The following is a 22,263-nucleotide window of genomic DNA, read 5'->3' on the forward strand; positions in this document are numbered from 1 at the left end:
GCTTCTTAATTGGTTTTACAAAGTAACGGTTAATTGCATGGTGAAAAAAGCTATTTACTTATTGTTTTGGGTGAATATAACTTTGTTTGAAGTTATCTTAACTTGCTTAGAGAGACTATTTGGAACTCATCCAATCAGCAAGCAGGGCTGTGAGTGAGCATGCGCAGTAGAAGCCACCACCGTTCAGTCTCCTGCTCAGGATTGTTAGCGGTGCGCCAATCGGGCCTGAGCCAACACATTTTCTGGAATTTGCCGACAAATTTGCTAGAGATTTCATCGCTTGTGGAACAATAAGGTAAGTCTTCAAGCAAGTTAGGTTAATATTTGTGTGTGAATTTGTGTTTCTGTCTGCTGCCTCAACATAATCTATCATATGTTAACTAGCTAGCTAAACATTAACAAGCTAACAGGCAGAGCACATGTTCGGGCATGTTTTGGGCGGCTTTCCACCACCATCCCGTGATTCACCTGTAAATCCATTTTAACTTAAAGTGAAAACGCTCACATTTTAAATGTTACTAGAGGAACTTTTAGTTTTCCCCGAGTTGACACAGTGGCTGTACTGTATTTTGGTCGAATGTAGGGTATTAACCCGGTCTCACGGCAGTTCGTGTAAATGTCCACGTTATTCTTAATCTATTGATACGTGCTCACGGAGACGAAAGGACGCCGGGCGAAAAGGTCGCTCCATAAGCCGGGAGGTACCCGCGAGTCGGCCCGCTGGGGACCCCCTGGATGAGGCGGCCGAAAAGGTCGCTCCATAAGCCGGGAGGCGCCCGCGAGGCGGCCCGCTGGGGACCCGCTGGATGAGGCGGCCGGGAGGCGGCCGAAAAGGACGCTCCATAAGCCGGGAGGCGGCCCGCGATGCGGCCCGCTGGGGACGCACCACAGTAACAAAACGCCAAAACCGCTCGCCCGGGTGAAAGTCCTGTGTTGTTTGACCCATCCACCACCCCGACCAACCTGCCTACACGGATTTTCGGCTTTTTATTTTACTCCCTACCATTTTCGTGCTGTGGCCACAAAATATGCTTCCCATTGAAATACATTACTTAACATTTTCGTGTTGTCCGCCACGTAAAAACCGACAAAAACGTCTCCGTGAACACGTATCGATAGATTCAAATAACGTCACATTTACACGAACTGCCATGAGACCTGGCTGTAACAACACAGACTTTCGGAGTTACAAATGAAATTTGCTGCATTATGTGTGTAGAGGAAACACTAAACAAGACAATTTGTAAGCAACACACATTTTGCAGCCACATTGGTCAGACAATTAGGAGAACATAAGTTACTTTAGCTACTGCTAGTTTCTGTTTTAATCGTTTGCAAAGCCAAAAACAAGGAGAATACATGATGACTGTTGGCAAAAGTTATTTTTTTATTTATTTTTGCAATTCGCTACATATTAAGAAGGACCCTGTCAAGCATGTTAAATAAAAACAAGAAAAACATTAAAAATTAAAATGTATATCGATGTGTTTCTTCCATCCCTGCCTATGAGCAAGCACCTTTCAATCAAAGTCAAGTTAACCGGTTGTTCCATATTTTTATAAGATAGCACCTGGTATTGATAGAACACACACGTAAGTTGTTGATGACAACAAATTATTTTTGTCTGTAACGTTTTCTTTTAAAATGAGGTATATCGGAAAAGTGTTTCAACGTCTGACTTTCCCCTGTTATTTCTTTAAGTAAATGCAGTTGCTAATATTGCTGTACTTATACTTAAGTCAGGATTGTTTATACTCTTAATTTTTAGAATTGTTTTTATGACTCAATCTGAATCTTCAAATATTCATGTAAGAGGATACATCTATAAGGATTTATATTGGAAAACTATCATTCTCCTGTAATGCTTGTAAAGTATGCACTATGTGTCTTTAATCTACAAATCACATCACTTTAAGTGGAACTTTCTTTTAACTAAGACATTATTTGTCCTTTACAGAAGTGCTTGTGGCAACTGCCTTGAGGGCTCTTCACAGCTGCTTTGTCAGTGGGCCTCAGTACACTGGAGGTGAGATAAAGTGTACAATATTTTGGATGATATTATATGTAGATATACAAACACACACACTTACAACTTACACCTAAATTTTAAATTATTTAAAATAATTTCTTGCAGATGCAGTGGACCTGTAAGCAGTGTAATTTTTCTACAGAAAAAAGAGGACAGTTGTTAAAACACTATCGCCTAAAACATGGAGGCTTTACTCGGCAACAGCCAATACCATGTCTTCATAACGATTGCTTGTGCACTTTCAAATCTTTTAATGCACTCAAAGTGCATTTATCGGTTTGGCACTGTCAATCAAACATTGGACAAGCAAGTAAACCCACAGTTGTATTTCACTGCCAATTATGTGAATACACAGAGCCCTGCACTGAAGAAGAGTTTTTCACACACTTGCGCAGCCATTTAAAACTTAAGCAAAAGTTCTGTGTCCATACGACGGCTGTGATTTTCACAGCAATGTGTATTCAACATTTAATGCACACAAAAGTAGGGTACACAAAGGGAGTGCTACAACACATTTTAAAACCGGAATTGTATCAAACATTAAACATCAAGATCAATTGACTGAAGTGGAGAATGATATTTCCTCACAGGATGACACTGAGTGTGAATTTGAAGAATCTGTAGGTGACATACAGGACTTGGAAAGTCAGCTGGAACGTAACCTTGCCGCTTTGTTTTTGAAAATGCAAACAATCCTGCATATATCAGAAAGTGCTACATTAGCCATTACTTCAAAGTAAAGTCCAGGAGATTATCAGTCAGCATTGTGGTGATGTGGATAATTCCATTGTGAGTGACGTTGTAAATGCAGTTTCACAAACTAATGTCCTGCTGAAATTCACCTCTACAGGAGGATCCTTATCAACAGCTAGCAGGAGAGCATCTTATATACAGCAAGAATTTCCTCTTGTTATGCCAGTTGAGTTTCGTCTTGACAGAGATAGTTCTGTTGTATATGTCCCCACACTGAAAATGTTGCAGGCTTTGTTAAGAAATAAGGATATTCTGGATAAGGCGCTGCATGTAGAATGTGGTGCTTCACCAGAAGGATACCACTCATTCAGAGATGGCTCTCATTTTAAAGAAAATGTTCTTTTGAATGTGGAAGAATTTAGGATTGCTCTTGGGCTATATATAGATGATTTTGAGGTTGCTAATCCACTGGGAACATCCAAGAAAAAACACAAACTATGTGCAGTATATTGGGTACTTGCTAATCTTGACTCCAAATATCGGTCAGCTCTCCACTCTATACAACTTGCACTTTTATGTAAGGTCAAGACTGTGAAGGAACATGGCTATGCAGAAGTTCTTCGTCCTCTCATTCAGGATCTTGTTACTCTTGAGGAACATGGTGTGTATGTTGAACAGCTAGCAGAAAGTGTTAAAGGAACTGTATTGTATGTAGCAGCAGACAACTTGGGGGCTCACGCTTTGGCAGGATTCCAGGAGAGTTTTGCAGCACATCTCTTTTGTCGGTTTTGTATGTGTAAGAAAGATGACATACAGGATAAGGAGGTCAGGTCAGGTCTACACCAGCCAAGGACAAGAGAGGACCACGACAGACATGTGCAAGAGGTTATACATGACCATACTATGGCCAGACATCTTGGTGTAAAAAGAGGGTGTCCACTGAATGAAAACTTGAAACACTTTCATGTGGTGGATGGTTTTCCACCTGACATTCTGCATGACTTTTTAGAGGGTATAGTACCAGCAGAAATGTCACTCTGTCTTCAGGATTTTATGACCAAGAAGTATGTTTCTTTGGACTGTTTGAATAAGGCTATTAAGCAGTTTCCTTACACGTTCTCAGATAAAGCTGACCAACCACAGATCATTCCAAAGACCTTCATCGCTAAGGGAACCATTGTGGGCAACGGACACGAAAACTGGGCTCTCCTGAGGCTGCTTCCATTGATGGTAGGCCATAATATCCCAGAAGGAGACAAAGCATGGGAGATACTGATGCTTCTAAAAGATATACTAGAAATAGTAATGTCATCGCAACTTTACTGAAGAGTTAATCCACTTTCTGGTTTGCAAAATCTCAGAACATAGAGAGTTACTGCAGCAAACTTTTCCGACCTACAAACTCCGTCCAAAACATCATTTTATTGAACATTACCCTCAACTGATTAAAACTTTTGGCCCACTAGTCGATGTGTGGACGATGCGTTTTGAAGGGAAGCACAAATTTTTCAAAAAGGTTGTGCATGACACTCATAATTTCAAGAATGTAGCACAAACCTTGGCTGTAAGACACCAGAAGATGATGGCCTTCCATTTGGATTCTGCATCCTTCTTTAAGCCTTCTGTGGAAATTGATAAAGTCAGGTCAGTTATGATCACATCTTTCCCTGAAAATGTTCAGCGCTCACTACATCAGCGAAACGCCAAGCAAAGTACAGTGCTGGTTGCAGCTTCTGCTTGTGTTCATGGTGTAAAGTACACTGCAGATATGATCATTTCAGTTGGCTGTTGCTCTGGTCTCCCAGAGTTCCAGCAAATAACACATATTGTTGTTATCAACACAGAAATCCTGCTAGTCTGCAGGCTTTTGACCTCATGGTATGTTGAACATTTACGTGCTTATGAGTTGTGCTTCAGTGGGGGAGGGTCTCTCAATGTCACCCATCTGTCCGAACTGAATGATGTTTTCCCCTTATCTTCCTATAGAGTGAAAGGCAATGTGTACGTCACACTAAAGCGTTACATATTATGCTGAATGACATGTGGACTGGGTACTAAAGTGATCTCCACTCTGTCTAGGACCATGGGAAGCTATAAACTAAGAATCATCATAAATGAAGGGGACATACGGAAAGTGTCACTGGACAGAAAACCAGAAACGGTTGAAGAGCTGAAGATAAAAGTCAAAGAAAAATGCAACCTGCAGGATGACTTCAATCTTATGTATGAAGACCCTGACTTTGGTTATTCCCTCTGCAACCTAGATGACATAGGAGACTTGCCAGCTACAAAAGCAACTGTGAAGGTCATTTCATTGGTGACACTGACACTGGTGCCTGCTTCCACCACCAGCATTTCTGATGCCTCAAATGTCTCAGATGATACAGAGATTCTGTCGACATACAGCTCATCATCATCAACAAGACAAGAGCAATGGCCAGAGTTTTTGAGATTCCAAACTTCTCGGTTGATGTAGAATTCAGACTGAGACAGGCTAATCTTCAGTTTTACGAGACCAAACTTACCTGAATGTACCAAGAGACATGAAGCATGGTATTTTGGAGAAGCTTGCTGAAGCGATCTACAAATTTGATGCCTATCCAAATGAAGAACGATGCCATTCTGTGGCATTGGCGCTCATAAGCAAACATCCCTGCCTGAGGGAACCAGGCTCGCCAGATGGGTGTTCTGGCTGGAAGAATAGCTTGACATACAAAATGGGGAACTATCGCACTAAACTGAGAAAAGCTGGATGTGCAGAAGTTGCTATAAATCAGGGTAAAAAAGGCGCCCCAGGAATGGCATCAAAAGGCCTCAAAAGACCAAAAAGGTTTGAGGTCAATTACTTACCAGACCTCCCTGAGGGGCAGAATGAAGATAGACTAGAAGTTGAAAGAAAGCTCCTGGTTGAAGAAATGAAAAAACGGAACCCCAGTGGAACAGTCATTGCATCTAAGATGGACCAGACATTCCCACTGCGGAGACGGGAGATTGTGGAGGCTGAACCTCCAGTGAAAACCCTGAAGGAGCGCTGGCCAGCTCTTTTTACAGAGAGACAAGTACGTACAGATATTGATATGCTTTTTTATATTCTCCTAGTGTGCATTTAGGTTTTAGGACTGGTAACCAAAGGTTTTCCAAAATTTCCACACTGGCTCAAGCCAGTCTACTCACTGACATTTTTTTTCTGTCTTGTAGGTGTTTGCTGAGTTCAACAGCATAGCCACGACAAACCTGGAGAATGACTTTTTTGGTGCTGTTGACCGCGACACACACCACGCTTTGTCACAATCTTCAAGTCCAAGAAAGGAAGTGTTGGGTAGAAACTGGCTGAGATTGTGCAGCAAATTGATTCAAGGGTCAGTCCACTACAGACTTGTTAAGTTTTTGCTGTGGATTAGATAACTACTGCAATCGGGCACTGTTCTCTGCACTGTTAAGCATACATGGTGACACCTTTTTCATATGCGCTTTTAAAAATGGGTTTGTAGTGTAACTTCTGAATGTTGCTTAATCTTGAACTTTATTTGTTCTATCCACTTCTAGAAACCAGATGTGACAGCAGTGCGTACCCTTGTTCTCCAAGGCATCCCTGCTCTGCTTGGTGATGACCCCAGTAACTTCTACAACACCTCCTTTGTAAGTTCTCATATCTTAAAAGAGCACATACTGTATATTACTGTGAGTTCAGAACAAAGATGGGCTGCATGCTAACTGTGACAGTTCAGTGTATGCCAGCAGGGTGATAAAAAAAAGATAAAACAACAAAAACCCTAAACAAATGATGAAGCAGCCATTCAACTAACTCCATTTGTAGTCCATGTCACATGGTTGCACTGCTGAGTGCCACAATGCTAAGCCCACTTGCCGTGCTGCAATTGTGGGTTCTGCACAAGAGGTAGAACATTTCTCTCCCTCACATGCACTAGCTGTAACAGCATTAACATCTGAATAATTTTTATATTAGGACAGACATGAGAGCTTAATTTCATTCATGTTATTTAGTGGATGTCTGTAAAAAAAAAAAAAAAAATAGGCTGGAGGGAAGTGTTGGCAGGACAGATGACTTGATGACAATTGATAATGCCAATCAACATTTACCTGTTGTAATGTTTGTGTTTGGTTGTATACAGGATTCTGACAGTGATGAGGCCTGGGACCAGGTATCTGTTGGGTTGCTGACTGTCATCAGTGAAGATGTGCCCCTCTCGCCAAATCATCTCCATCTTGACCCAGTGTCTACTGCCATCATTCTTGAAGGAGGTATTGTAATGGACAATCTCCAGAACCTACCTCAAGCACTTTGCCTCTTGTTTGGGTTGTCCTATGCACTACACTTGGACTACCCTAAAGCCATGAAAAACACATTCAGCTTCATTCAACGAGTGATGCTTGGCCTGGGAGAGAACAAACTCCCCCCCAAACTTCAAACTCTTAAAAATCTCCTGTTGAGTTAGAATGGTAAAAATCAAGAGTGACACTTGGCATACAATCTTGTTTATAAAAGTGGGTCCAGTTGCTTTTTATTGTTAGCTAAATTAAGGCACTCCTTTCATATTGTTTTATATCCACTGGGTTCATCAGCAAGTTACATTTAGAGGCTGCAGGTGTATGGTCATTCATACGTGTATGAGATCGGTTGCCATAGTCATTATTGTACAATAACTGGATGTCACTTGTAATAGTCAGCAGGTTGATACTGTCAGCAGTTTGGTCTTTAAACTTTATTGTTAATACAAAAGTAAAGCAGTTTCTCAGGATTATGTTAAATAAAAGGTCAGGGTTGGAATTTTCTTTCCACAAATGAGAAATTTATGTCTTTTATAAAGCCAAATACATTGGCTGCCAATTATTACTGGAAGATTATTGAAGAACAATTTTGGTACCGATGTATATTGGCAAATAGGCAAACATTCAATCCAACAAAGTCCATTGTTCACATCCCTTGGTGTTACTTTCACTCTGTACTTTTGAAGAATGTTTTTATTTTTATATTTTATGGTAGTGTAATAAGCATGTATCGCGTTCTGGTTCTGAGAAGAGATATTCTGTGGTTGGCGATAATACCTTGACATTTATCATTTTAGTCTGAATGTTGTCTTCAAGTGGTACTGATCACTTATAGTAATGACTAACATTTTAATCTCCTCAAAACCAATTAGTATCTCTGTCAGTTGTCTAAGGTGCGGATTTGACTGTTTTCCCTAAACATCTCTGTACCGGATACACTGATAAAATCAAGTATATTTCCCAAAAAATTCATACTCCTATAAGTAATTCGGTAAAAAAAGTTAACAATAAAATTACTTATCAGCCAAGTCAAGAATTCAAAATCGTGAAATCCTGTGCCAAAATTTGATTGATTGAAATAAAAAGGTTTATCTGGGCCAAGCACACCATAATAATTTTTAAGATGATGAAATACAATCAGTATAAAATTACAAATGTCAAGGTAATGCATACTTTATACCAGATCAAAGGGTTTTAAGACTTTGATTTTAACATTGTAAACTAACAATGGTTGAGGTTCAAGGAATAAACCTGTTTCAACTGTTTTCAAATATTTCTATTTTATGATACTTCTTCTCTGGTACATTTATGTGACAAGTGTATAGTGAGTTGGCAGAACAGAGTTAACATATAGGTGAGCGTTTGGTGAATGTCAATTAGACATTTAGATGGTTATTATGAAGAATAACCATCTAAATGTCTAATTGATTACTGTAAATGGAATAAGGTAAAATGAATGTTTGAAGTACTTAATTTACACAAGTAACAGTTACTTGGTCTTTTCAAGGCAATCGGTTTGCATGGTTTAAACAAGTAAATCAGAATCGCTCTTCAAGTAACTAAAAACGAGAAATTCTAAGTTGCAGGAATTGTCACATTAGTTAGCCCAACTTAAATAATCGTGTTTAGATTACACACAAAGTAAAGTTCACATTACAGTACTTAGTTGTTTGAAATAGTAATTCTGAGTTGTCTATACTAAGTCAGGAGTACATCTAAAGTAAATTGTCAAGTACACGCGCAACATTGTTTTTAGTTACTTAAACTCAAGAGTAAGTATACTATACTAAACAGGGATTTGTTAATACAACACGCAATACCTATTCCACTGTACTTAGTTTTTAAGTGCAACGGGTTTGCATGCTTTTTTAAGTAAGGTTAACTAATCGGATTTTACAGTGTAGGCGCTGGTACATCATTAAAGCAACTGCCACTTCAGATGTACATGAAATATTATACAAATAATAAAAAGAAAAAAAGAAAAGTGTTGCCAAGGGAAGGGGTTGTGTATTTTGCTCTTGACTAAGATGTAAAAGTCGAGTATAAGTGAAGGAGTGAGCGGTGACATAATGCTCAGCCGGTGATGATTAATCTCAAATACCCACACATGATGATAACACTCTTGAATCAGCAGCTTTGAAAACTGTTTCTAGAAAAACACATCTGGCTGGTTAATCAGGAAATACAGACACTGCTGGTCCCAGTTGTTTATGATGTTACGATGTCACCTTCGCAGAGGTGGAAGAAGTGCTCAGATACTTTCCTTAAGTAAAAGTAACAATACCACTATGTAAAAATACCCCATTACAAGTAAAAGTCCTATTCAAAATCCTATAGCAAAAGTACAGAAGTATTATCAGCAAAATGTATCAAACATAAGTAATTATATATAAATATAAGTAATTGTTCTCTCAGAAAAAATATAATACAATAAAATATGATTTATTATTATATTACAATATTTTAATATTAAAGGTCCCATGACATGGTGCTCTTTGGATGCTTTTATATAGACCTTAGTGGTCCCCTAATACTGTATCTGAAGTCTCTTTCCCGAAATTCAGCCTTGGTGCAGAATTACAGCCACTAGAGCCAGTCCTAAAATGAGCTTTCCTTAGTATGTGCCATTTCTGTGTCTGAAGCTATTGAGGAGGAGAATGGGAGGGGCAAGGTGGAGGGTGGGGGTGTGGCCTTGACCAACTGCCACTTTTCTCGTTTGAAAGCCATGATGTCTCTCTCTCATAGGTTGGCCAAATTCTCTGGGCGGGCAAAGCAGAGAAAGGGGAGGTAACCTTGCTTGTTATGACCTCATAACAAGCAGATTCCAAAACAGCTCATCTGAGCTTTCATTTTCTCAAAGGCAGAGCAGGATACCCAGGGCTCGGTTTACACCTATCACCATTTCTAGCCACTGGGGGACCATAGGCAGGCTGGGGGAACTCATATTAATGTTAAAAAACCTCACAAAGTGAAATTTTCATGCCATGGGACCTTTAATGCATCAAGGCATTTCACTGTTGTAGCTGGTGGATGTGGAGTTATTTTTAACAACTTAATTAACAGTTTAGTTTGGTTCTCAACCTGGGGCTTAGGCCCCCTTCAAACAGATACAACCCCTAATTAAATCTCAGGGGTTGTGAGATGAATAGTGGGGTATGAAAGATGAACACCCCTAAATTCTGCCAAACAAATTTGTGTTCAGTTTTGCTTTAAGTTAAATAATGAAACGCTTTAGCTCATTGGGCTTTCTTTGGTGGAACAACTCATAGACAGTTTTTTGTGAAGGGTCTTGGGAAGCTTGGGAATCAATGGTTTAATCTCTAATAATGCATTATTTCATAAACTTCCTTATCTGAAAAGTAACTTGTAGCTATAGCTGTCAAGTAAATCTTGATGAGTAAAGAGTAAATTTTTCCCTTCTGAAATGTGGAGAAGTATTAAATAGCATAAAATGGAATTACTCAACTAGTACCTCAAATGCTTACTTAAGTGCAGTATGCACCTATGTAGGTTGAAGCTTGAGAGGAGCGTGACATTCATTAAGCTTATCAGGTCTGTTTGTTTGATCACAGTGCAAAAGTGATCCTATTTTATCTATAGTTATATCCAGCAGTTTTTGCAGGATGGGAAGGACTGCCAACTTATTTTACCAGGCCAATCTGGTGATTCAAATCTTCCATCCCCAAACATGCTTCTCTAAACTGCAGGCTCCTGTCGTCTGCATATATTACAGGTAGCCTACTCTAGTGATATATTTATGCACGTCATAAAGTTGCGGAACTCACAAGAGACAGATTAAAACAAGAATGATCAAAGAAAAACTGGATCGTACATTTCCCCGTAATGCAATATCATCTTCCATTAGTCCCATGGCTCTTAAAGCAACACTAGAGAACTTTTCCAGCTTCGGTCCCCCTACAGGTTGGAAGCAGAATTGTCCATTACATTACATTGGTCCAGTACATTCGAACTAAAGATCCGCTACCTGATCTGGCAAACTTGCATAATGTAATGTAATGGACAATTCCGCTTCCAACCTGTAGGGGGACCGAAGCTGGAAAAGTTCTCTAGTGTTGCTTTAAAACTCTACACTCCAGTTTGTGACACAGGCTTTCCGTTAAAGAAAATAATGGCTTAATTAGTAGAAAGCCACAATGACTCTTTGTGACAAGTAAACTGAACTTTGTATGTAAAATTGGTGGAGTGCCCCTTTAAACTCAGCTCCAAGAAGGCTCACTGATCACACATTAACTATAATTGATTTCTTTCTGACAGGGTCCATAGATGACTGGGGTCAACATACTTCTTACGCAACAGACAAAACCTCAAACGAGGGTCGTGCGGAGGTCCCTGTCGTGGAGCACTGATGAATAAATTTAGGTTTCAAGTGAAATAAATGCAGGTTATCACTGTTAAGTGAAAACATTTAACCTCCTCAACATACAACTTTTGCAGCATATTAGACCAGACTTGCTTTTTTAGCTTGTTAGTATTTTCCCAGCTGGGTTATTAAATGTTTTTATGACCTGCAAGCTCAAAAAACAGCAAAACAAGCATCACATGTCAACTATCCAAAGCAATGTTGATAGTTCACTGATTTAAAAGATGACATTTTGACCTGTGATTTTGTTGATTCCAGATGCCATTGTGCAAAGAAAACCTACAACCTTGGCTGTTCTGTATTTGAAACAGCTGATCATACATACATTTCTTTTTCAAGTTAAGGCAGAAAAGGATTCCGTACTTTATTCAGCGCTGCCCTTTGCCAGCACATTTCCCCTAATTATACTTTTGTCTATTACACACACAAAAACGGTGTTGAAGGAATGCCCTTCACGTACTGTAGTATCCAAACAGCGAGTGGAGTGACACAGAGCCCTCATCTGTTTGTACAGCTGCAAGTCCTTTTCTTTCACCTCTGACCGTTGCCCTGTACACTGTTAGCATTATCAGTTGGGGCCCTCATTCAAAGGGAAATATAAAAAAATGAATTTTTAATTTTAAGATGCTAAACAATGACACGTTTCTTCTTTCTTTCAAATGCTAGACACTAAATGTGATCTACAGTATAAATCACAGTGACATTCTGTGACAAAAAAAGACAGGGAACTGAATGTTTCTAGCACTGGTCACTTTCTCCTATTTTTCTAATTTTAGATTTTCAATATTTATTTACTTATTGACACTGCTATTTACAGTTATACCCCTGCATATACTGTATTCATTATATCCAAATCGCAACATTTCAACAAATCCTTTAAACGACCCGTGAACGTCTGTAATCAAAAATTAATTTTTACCACATAGCTTATTCTGATATTAGTAAACTAACATGGCAGCACACATCACCCCCATTCTTTTAGGACTGAAGTGCTCGGTAAAAAAAACCTTTGAAGGTCCCATATTATGCTCATTTTCTGGTTAATACTAGAACATATTTTTCATGCTTTGTTGTTTATGCTTACACATGATTTTTCTGTCTGAAAATACCTATATTTACCCTCTGTCTAAAATGCTCCTTTTTAGCGCCTGTCTCTTTAAGCCCCAATCCTGGAAAGGCCCAGTCTGCTGTGATTGGTCAGCATTTCCGGGTCTTACGCGTCTGCAGAGTCTCCACACCATGACTGCAGCTGGGGAATGACTGTAACAGCACTGTAGCGGTTCTTTCTACCTACTGTATATATAGTAGAGTCCTGACCGCTCGTTTAAAGACGGGCTGTGTACATTTCCCTGTGGATTGAGTGTTTGATATTTTTACAGTATTTATATAGCACCTTGACCTGCTTTATAATAAAAAAAGAAATGGAAATCTCACTTTTTACAATAAGGGACCATTAAAAATAGAAAACGTTGAAAAGAAAAGGAAAACCGCTCCTCTCCGGGACAAACTGCAACAACTTGAACTTTTCACCAACAAACATTAACATTTTTTGTTTTCTCACCCAAAAACATCCTTAAAGATGAAAAAACATTCTGTAATTTCCTTTTTCATAAAACATTTGTGAAGCTCTTATTTAAATATTTTTAAACCTTCATTATTTACACTGGATAGTGGTCTTCTTCTTCACCTTATTTATTGAAGGATTGTTGATATTTAAGGCACATTACTGCCACCAACTGTCCACATTTGAGCTGATTAAAGCCCACATGGTGCATTATTAAAAAGCTATATAACTATAAGCAGGAGTTCCAGACACTACAGATCCTATCACAAATTGCCAGATTGTTGAGGCAATGGTTGGTACTCTGAGGTGGTTCTCTCAGCCTTATACAGCTGTTGTCATCCGTTTAATTTACTAGTCTTTGATTTAGGCCTAAATAACAAATCCCTGGCTAGCAACAACAATTAATCAAATTAACATAATTTGATTAAATAAAGTCACAGGGTTAGCTAGGTGCATACTGAAACAAATCTTCATAACAGAGTAGTACACATCTGCTTTCTAAGTTGTTGCAGTTGATTCTCATGAGTTTTTGCTTTTCTCTTTTTATTACATGTCTTTCTAGATTTGTTTTGGTATTGGTTTGTGTTTTATCCTATGACTATATCTCATCACATGCCTGTGTAGTTCATTTAAAATGTGACAAAAGACCAAGCAGAATCTCTCTTGGTTTTGGTGGTTATATTTCAACATCAGCATATTTTCTTGGCAGCATATAAAAAAAAGAAAGGAAACATTGACTACAGCTAAATATCAGTCTCTCTAAGCCATCTCTGTACAGTGTAGGTCCGACTGATGAGATGTACCACCCTTCATTCATTCCCTTCTGTATCAAAAGTTGAAATCCAAAAACAATCTATGAGCCTCTAATTAACCAATAGAAACTTGAGTAAAAATGTGCAGATCAACCCAAATCCTCTCAGATCTACACAAGTGTGTCACAGATGTCCGACGCATTTTCTTGACTAGTAATTTCCGAAACCATTTCTCTTAGTACCCCTGCCTTCCAAATAATTACAATTGTTCAAACAACGACTGTGTGAGGGACCGACTTTGGGTCAAAATAAACAATAATGAGCCTCTCTTAACCTGTCCCCGGTAAAGAAAATAACAAGAGCAAGAAAATAAACTCTGACACTTAACATCCTTTCTGGGAGGTAAAAGTCTTTTTGTACAAGTCCCTGGTGCCTCATCATCAATCAGTGATCCATTATGTAGGCTTTGTTTTTATTTGAATATGAGCTATTGTGTATATATATATATATATATATATATATATATATATACTATCCAGATGTGCCTCAGTGTTCAGAACAAGATGAAGCCTGCATCAGAAAAGAATATATTTCATTAAAAAAAATTTAAGAGTGTCATCTTTAACACCTTACTGGCCAACTGTAGCGCACTACAAAGGGATTAGGCTGTCAGTAAAGATGTCAGTATTCAGACCCGTGGAGTGGCGGGGAAAGTAGTCCATCCACAAAGAGTTGTCTTGGCAAAAATTGGGCCTAATTCCAGGAGAACAGAAGGTTATAGGATCAAGGCCAGTGACATCGTCCCAGATCATTGGTGAGAGGGTGAGGTCTAGCAGAGAGATACAGACAAGCAAAAGTGAGTGTGTCTGACAAGGCTAGTTCCTCTCCTGAACAAATACAGTCTCCTGTGGACAAAGCCCCGCCTCCTGCAGCGTGATGTCATAGTCCAAGTGGGCAAGCTTCCTTCTGGGAAAGTTGGTGACGAGTTCAAAGCGTTCATTTGGGTAGCCTTTGGATTGGACGTGTCTTACTAGGGCCTTGACGAGAAAAAGAGTAAAATAGCAGAGGTGAGACATTGTAACCAACAATCAGTATTTGTGTGATAATATTAACTGTTTGGAAATGCTTCCATTTATTTTACTCAAAGCAATAGTTTCCCATTTAAAATACGCTTATTCGCTTTGTTGCCAGGAGTTACATGACATGACAGATGCCACTCCCACATTTGTACAGTAAATATGAAGCTGGAACCAGCAGCCAGGTAGCTTAGCTTACCTAGAGCCAACCTAGCTCTGTCCAAAGTTAATACATCCAATTATCAGCACATATAATAAACACATACTGTACCTCGTTTGTTTAATCAGTACAAAAAACAAAGGCTAAAAATGACAATTTGCAGTTTTGTAGAGAGTTCTTCTGTGCCAGACTTATTTTTTGGCAAGCAGCACCTTCCTGGAGTCTGGCAAAAAAAAAAAATTCTGTTTGCATCCGGTTTTATGCTAAGCTTATACCCTCTTGGCTCCAGCTCCATACTAAATCCACACTTATGTTTTTTTCTTTAAAAACGCATATCTTTTGCTACCTTTACGCCTCGTTTCCACACTACTCCGGCATTTCCAAGCCCCTAAACTATGACATTTGGAATCACTGCTGACCCCGTTTGAAAACTCTGGGGTTCCGTTGTAGTCTGGATGAGCAGAAACGACGGCGCACGGGAGTCAGTCTTATCGGTTAGCTAGGTAGGCTTACATACCTTTCAGTAACAGTTCCACCTCGTCGTAGGTCCAGGCAAATAAATCCCTGGTCCTACTTTTCACCATTCTTTCTCCTAAAGTACTTTCTGTATTTTCAACCTATACATCCATAATAACCGCAGATCAACGGTTATTATTAAACAATCTGCTTTCTGTTTGCACGTGTATGCGAATTGTCATGCGATATCCGTTGTCAGATGTGTTTATATGGACAGAGATCATTTCTTATACGGAGTCTAAAAGGCATGTGTGGACGCAGACCGCTTTTGTTTTTCGAAATGCTGTTCAAAAATCAAAACGTAGTAGTGTGGATGCAGCCTTAGTGTACAGACATGAGTTTGACATCGACCTTCTTATCTGACTCTCGGAAACAAATCTCAGAAGCGTATTTCCAAAAATGTATGAACTATTTCTTTAAAATAGTATTGTAGTGTGTTCTCACCAAAAGTTTTGCTTTAGAAGACAAGGAAATTTGCTCTCTCTGTCCATCAGGGTAACGGAGCATCAACCTGGCTTTGGGACCTGTTTAAAAAAAAAAAAAAAACATGATGGTAAATATCTTTAATACCTTAACCGTCATAATAACTGTTGGAGGTTTAGAATGACGCGTTGACGTACCATTGTCGTCAGGACAGTCCACGTCACAGATTTTGGTGGTGCTAGTCGTGGAAGGTCCAGCACTTTCGTCTGCTGGGGGACAGTGGTTACCTGCAGAATCTGCGTCAGGATGAGGATGACGAGGAGCAGCAGCTGAGGGCTCCAGGTGGTTCTTTTTGCTCTCCTCTTTCTTATGACTGTGGTTGTTTTCTTTGTATGGAGACTTTCTATGGGAAGAAGTGGAACTATCAGGGTGTAGACGCTGCTGGGCCGCAGTGGCCGGAGGGGGCGGAGTGTGTTTGCTGGTAAAACTTTTCTCTTCGCTGTCTGAGCCATCAACAGATATGGGACCCTCGCTATCAGAGAAAGGCTCTGCATCTGATTCGTCATCTGATCGGGGGGAATCAGGGGCCTCGGGGGCATTTGAGGACTCGTAGTGGGTCTCCTGTAGGGAGGCTCGTATCGCTGCCTCCAGCTGACTGTCTTCACTGGCATCAATCAGACTCTCCTAGAACAAAAAACAGAGTGTGCAGCTGTAGAAAACAAATCAAAGAGCTGGGTACAATAACACAAAAACATGGTATTACTTATTACACTAGCCATGGCTATATTGGCCAATTCTGATGATAATGTGACCATCTTTGGGGGTGACTAACAGTGCTATTAGAGTATAAGACGTTTGCAAATTTTGAGATACTGTCATCAGTAATAAGACATTGTACGCAGATAGTACAGTGTAAATAAGTTCACAAAAAATTTATATTTTACATGTTATTCAGCCTTTAGGAATTCTATCATGATATATAATAACTAAAATAACAAATAAAAGCTCTACAATTCTAATTTGTGACATTCCAACAGAGTCCCAGTGACAGACAGACAGACACACAGAGAGAGAGAGAGAGAGAGAGAAAAGAACTCTTATTAGAGCAGAAAAGAGAATGAGAATTAGAGGCGACACATGAGATGAGAGACCCACAGAGCGAGCTCGTTTGGCAGGGGGTGCGTGGCAGGATGGCCCATCGAGCTGGCCGTGCTCTGCCAGGAAGCCAGTAGTCTGCTCCAAAAATGATGCCACGTCCAGCTGATTCCATTCCACCATTTTTTGACCTGAAGTGAAAATGTTTTGAACACCACAGGTCAATAGCAAAATCAATTATAGAACATTTAAGCAGCAAAAGTAGATGTGTTCCGCTTCAGCTGCATTGATTTAGAACTACTTTGCAGATGTAAACAGCGAGGGCGAGACATCTGCTCATCGTAGTGTTTATATATTAGCATTCATCTTTATTATTTATTAAGTGAAAAAAAACTATTGTTGGCCTGTATTGATCCCAACACTTAATCATCTCTTGCTCAGTCACGCACCATTATTCAAGGATGTTGTATAATGCTGCTTTTAAATTACTTCTCCCATTGCTGTTGTGTTGTCTTCGAAATAGTATGCATGCATGCATGTATGAATGAAAGATATATGCTGTCCTCCACCCCAAACAACAGCAGATATATGGTGTCACTGAAGATCAAGCATCAGAACTGTGGATAATGCTGCGACTAACTTCCCATGAACGCTCACCTGTGCGGGGATCGAGGATGGAAATATAGGGAAACTTGTTCAGCTTATAGAACTGGATGTATCTTTGTCCCTCTTCACTATCATGATATACCTGTAATGAAAGAAAATGCACAATACAATTCAGACATGAACCATAAACCAGATATACTCAAATTGAGTGACATTTATGTGAATATTAGGATAGGATCAGGCTGAATAAGGTCAGGCTGTTTGCAAGACTTTTTCTACAGTAGAAGAAGAATGGGTACTACAACATCACTGTGTACTTAAAAAACGTTTGCACTGTAAATGCACTGCTTTACGTTTCTTGCTTACCGTGTCCGTTGCTGTACTGTCGATGGTTTCCATTTTTGCATCACTGACTAAATTAATTTCTCAAATGAATAATGAAGTTCAACTCGACCTTCCCATCAAATGAGTTGCTGGACCCTTGCAAAGACCTCAACACAAAGCTGCAACATGAAAGCATCACAGGCCACGTATAAAAAAACAACATACCTGCCAGAATATGAAGTGTTCTCTGATGATGGTCTTCACTGCATCATTACTCCAAACATCCCTGTTCAGGCATTGACAGGCAAAGTCCTGAACATTTTGAATGTTGATCATAAGCCACTTGTTCTCAAGTTGTCCACAGTCTTTTGCCTGTAAGCACAGTAAAGGAAATATATGATTTGATTTTTATTATTGGGTCATGCATAAACAGGGTTTCTGCAGGTTTCACCAAGTTAAATTTAGGACTTTTTAAGACCATTATGAATGAAATGTAAGACCTTTATCACAACATCAACCAAGCCCTAAATTCCATTTTTTTTTGTTCAAAATGTTGGTTAAAAAATATCTTTTAACTGTTCTTCTAATTGTGTTAATGCTGCATGATAAATTATTACTATACATACTGTATATCGTAATTCAGCTTCTTAAAAAACAGCTCTGTAGCCCATTGAGAAATATGTGGTTTATGGCAGTTCTATTATATATAGAATAGAATACATTCTATAATAGAATAGAATAGAATCAGAAGAAAACACAAAAAAATCAAGATGGATTTAGTCAATTACTGAGAGATGTGATTGTTAAATCGCCAAATCTGGAGGAAGACCAACAGAACATATGTGGTTAAGCTACAGCTTGATGACAAATGATAAAATTCATGAAGTAAACGTGTCTCTTTATGGAGTGGTATGTGATCATGTCATGGAGGCTGTGCAGGTTTTCATTTTAAAACACTGCATCAGCTGATTTCACATACAGTGTACTGCAAGTGCACATTTTCTGTGCGAGTGCACAGAAAATGTATGCATCACAAATGACAACCTGCACACAACCTACAACCTTCCATACATGGCAGACCTGGTTTCCCACCTTTGATCTAGATAGTCACCATCTGAGATTTCACTGAAAGTTCACACAAACTGAATAAAGAGCTGTGGTTTAAAATGTCCAGTGATTGACTCCTCACCGTCTCAAAGCTGCCTTTGTGCATGAGCTCAATGGGAGGACGGAAAAGGTCTGCCAGGGTGCTCAGTTTCTTATCCACTGTTCCACCGTTACGCAGCTCCTGTTCCTGGCGAACTGGGAATAGAAAAACATTCATAGTCATTACAGGAAATAAAGACACAGTGGGAAAAAGGTTGAGACCGAGAGAAAAGGTGACAGGTTGTCTTGTTGGTGTTAATTACGCAGCATTAATCTATACGGACCAGATTCTTTAAGCTTGAATTTACTCACTTGTTTCTGTTTGAAAGTCTCGGAAACCATCAAATATAGATCGAGCAGGTCTTCTTCGCTTTGGCACTGCATGTATAACAGACACATCATATCAAATTAAGCAGATGACTGAAACAGCACAGCCAGAAACAACTATTTTGTGTAACATCTGTTTGCATGAGGTCCAATAAGAAAATTACAATACCTCCAAACAATGGTTCAGGTTCCACCAATATGTCCTGCTTCTGAGGAATGGGTGCTCGTACGTCACTGAGACATGAGGCAATACAGTATTATTCTAAGAAGCAATGAACTTTGTTATATCAACCAGCAACAACACAAATCACAGTAGTGCTCGGAACCCTCAGCTCACTGTTAACCACAACCACTCTAAACTAGCAGAGCAAATATGGAGCACTATTAAAAAAAAAAAAAAGACTATCTTTAAGATAATTAAATGTGGCAGGAAACTGGAAAGACTTTGACTTTTATCTGACATAAGTCTGTGAAGAAAAATATCAGCATACTCTGAAGGGGGAGCTCTGCTGCTTGAAGCTGCTGAACTGGAGCTGGTGCTGGGCTCCTCTGCAATCCCGCCTCCGTCCAGAAACATGGTCACTGCCATCTCCAGGTTGTTGTTGCATGCTTCCAACATATGTTGTCCTACACTCTCTGTGGCTCCTAAAAGAGTGTTGGACAAAGGCATACTGATGTTGAAAAACATGATGGATAAAACTCACATGCACAGGTACATGTGTGTGAAATATCACACTATCCATGTCAGTCATGGAACAGTTTATCTATGATTGAAAACTGCAGATCATCAGTAAAATATGTTTTATATTGAAATAACCTATTTAATGGACTATGTTTATTTTTGCATGTTGAAACTTGTTTACTACACATCATGTCGCCTATACATTACTGCTAACTTTTTTTTCAAAGCATCCTATCATTTCATTGTTTTATAACTTACTTTAACAGGGCCCATGGATTCAATTAATTTTACTATGTTGTGACTAGAGCCTGAGGAATGCTTTGACATTGACATCAGTATTTCAAAGTAAAAAAAAAATCTGATGATCTGTTTGGCGATTTGGTTTTATTATAAACATTTAATACGGACACTGTAGTTCGGTTATTAACGTCGTGACCAAGATAATGTACTATTCAGAAACTGAACAGTTGAAAAATGAACTTTTCAGGGCTCTCAGGGGGACAAACTATGTAATGGGGACAACGCTTCTAAATTACCCCAAATACAGTATATCTTCGTCAATTCTGCACTGCAATTTCTTGTTACATATATGCACACATCTACAGCAATAATACATCTGTAAACATCATAAATGCAACGTATATAGTAACATTTAAATGTGACACATGGTAAAGCATATGCTGTACTACCTACAAAATATCAGTGATGTAGTAGTTTGATGTCTGCAGCTCTTCTGTTACATATCAAATGAATCCATTAAATGAATCCATACAGTATCATACTAATTTATGCATGTTTTAGCCTATTTGCAACATGCTCGGACATGCTAACATGTTTTTTGTTTGCTTTACAACTTGCCTTTCACTAGTTTTTATTCATTTGACTTTTTGTGACAATAATAAATTGAATAAGATTGAAACATGTTTGTAAAAAACCTTGTCAATGTGAACATCCTGTTTAGTATTGCTTTCGACGAAATAAGTCCTTGTTTAGTGTAAATGCAAAATTAACCTTTACAACTATAGGGTCCTATGAAATGCAACGACAGTGTAAATTCATAAAAGGCAGAGATACTGTGATGGATTACCAACAAGTCTTTGCCATTTGACTACAACACTGTATTGAAATGAATGAAAGTAAAACTGCCCGTAAGTTAATCTATGAAGAAAATGCATCCGGTCTAAACAAAGTTAATGGTATGCTTTGGGAAATAGTAGGCAGTGACGTTAATGTAGCTCAAGTGTAGGCTACGTGATTTGTAGGCTACAAATAAGCTGCAAAACACCAGGATTGTCCTTAAATGTCTTAAGATCATGACTTGACACAATGAATAAAAGTATGGAAATACTCTGCATGTGAGAAAACACTAATCTGAGGGTTAATTTGAGTCTTTTTTTACGTGAACAGCGCCGTTTGGCTACACTGATCTTTCCGTGTGTACTGCGCATGTCCGTTTCACTTTCCAAGTCAAGCAGCAGCCCCCGAACTGAGTCTCCCCTCTCCTTTCGGTTAAATAACTTAAAACTGATAAACTGTCCATTGTGTCAAGCACACAAACTATAGAGGACCTCTGATGAGTAGTTGGAGACAGACAGTGAGCTCATCCGAGTGCGGCTAACGTCACAGTCAGAGTGAAGAATACAGTAACACAACGTAAAGCCTGGAGGATGATGAAGAAGGGAAATGTTGCACAGCCGACGTCCATTCCACATTATCAAACAACATGTAATGGAAAAAGGAGCAGAAAATCAGCTCTAGGCTAGCGAGATAGTCTCTGCAATGAGCACCACAAGGAAAATATGATATTTTAAAGTGTTTGTGACAGATACTATTCAAAGCGGATGGGTTTCTGGTCCTTTTTCTGAGTCTTTCACTTGAGTTTAGCAGATAACTGGCTGTGCTTTTCCCCCTCTGCAAAGCATTGACAGCGTAGGGGCCAGGGGAGGACTTAACGTCCGTTTTCTTATCTACGCACTCATTTTGTGGTTTGTTGGACAAGGGACCTATTCCTGTTGGATAACCAAAACCTACTTAATAGATCACACGTAAAATAAAATGTAATTTTTACCTGTTATTGATGTGAATTGTTGTATTAACCCATTCACCCCCGGAGCTGAGGTGTCTCCGAGCGCCGCCATCTTACCGCCACAAACAACAACATAAATGTCGCGCATGCGCTACGCCGTCCCTTTTCCCCTG

At 39.3% G+C, this 22,263-nt stretch overlaps 3 protein-coding genes across 5 annotated transcripts; 2 read left to right on the forward strand and 1 right to left on the reverse strand.

Moving 5' to 3' along the window:
* Positions 1-223: 223 nt before the first annotated feature.
* LOC120569114 lies at positions 224-5,164 on the forward strand. Of its 3 annotated transcripts, XR_005640839.1 has the most exons (5): positions 224-295; positions 1,958-2,026; positions 2,135-2,147; positions 3,846-3,952; positions 4,802-5,164. XR_005640839.1 is itself a non-coding variant. In XM_039816993.1 (2 exons), exons 1-2 carry the CDS (start codon positions 2,942-2,944, stop codon positions 4,817-4,819), a joined length of 1,029 nt encoding a protein of 342 aa, XP_039672927.1. In that variant the 5' UTR covers positions 2,812-2,941; the 3' UTR covers positions 4,820-5,164. The 3 variants fall into 3 exon arrangements, 1 of the variants encoding a protein (XP_039672927.1); XR_005640838.1 differs by lacking the exon at positions 2,135-2,147; XM_039816993.1 differs by lacking the exons at positions 224-295; positions 1,958-2,026; positions 2,135-2,147 and having other exon boundaries at positions 2,812-3,952.
* Positions 5,165-5,238: 74 nt separating this feature from the next.
* LOC120568612 lies at positions 5,239-7,535 on the forward strand. Its single transcript, XM_039816224.1, has 5 exons — positions 5,239-5,781; positions 5,921-5,980; positions 6,046-6,081; positions 6,269-6,361; positions 6,856-7,535. Exons 1-5 carry the CDS (start codon positions 5,266-5,268, stop codon positions 7,177-7,179), a joined length of 1,029 nt encoding a protein of 342 aa, XP_039672158.1. The 5' UTR covers positions 5,239-5,265; the 3' UTR covers positions 7,180-7,535.
* Positions 7,536-13,616: 6,081 nt separating this feature from the next.
* On the reverse strand, positions 13,617-22,254 carry ubxn7 (UBX domain protein 7). The gene is made up of 11 exons (XM_039815737.1): positions 22,133-22,254; positions 19,874-20,027; positions 19,552-19,616; positions 19,368-19,433; positions 19,099-19,211; positions 18,135-18,281; positions 17,637-17,727; positions 17,040-17,170; positions 16,082-16,568; positions 15,906-15,985; positions 13,617-14,746 (listed from the first exon to the last, which is right to left on the reverse strand). Exons 1-11 carry the CDS (start codon positions 22,236-22,238, stop codon positions 14,585-14,587), a joined length of 1,602 nt encoding a protein of 533 aa, XP_039671671.1. The 5' UTR covers positions 22,239-22,254; the 3' UTR covers positions 13,617-14,584.
* Positions 22,255-22,263: the final 9 nt, after the last annotated feature.

This window comes from Perca fluviatilis, chromosome 11 (assembly GCF_010015445.1).
Source record: "Perca fluviatilis chromosome 11, GENO_Pfluv_1.0, whole genome shotgun sequence".
NCBI lineage: Eukaryota > Metazoa > Chordata > Actinopteri > Perciformes > Percidae > Perca > Perca fluviatilis.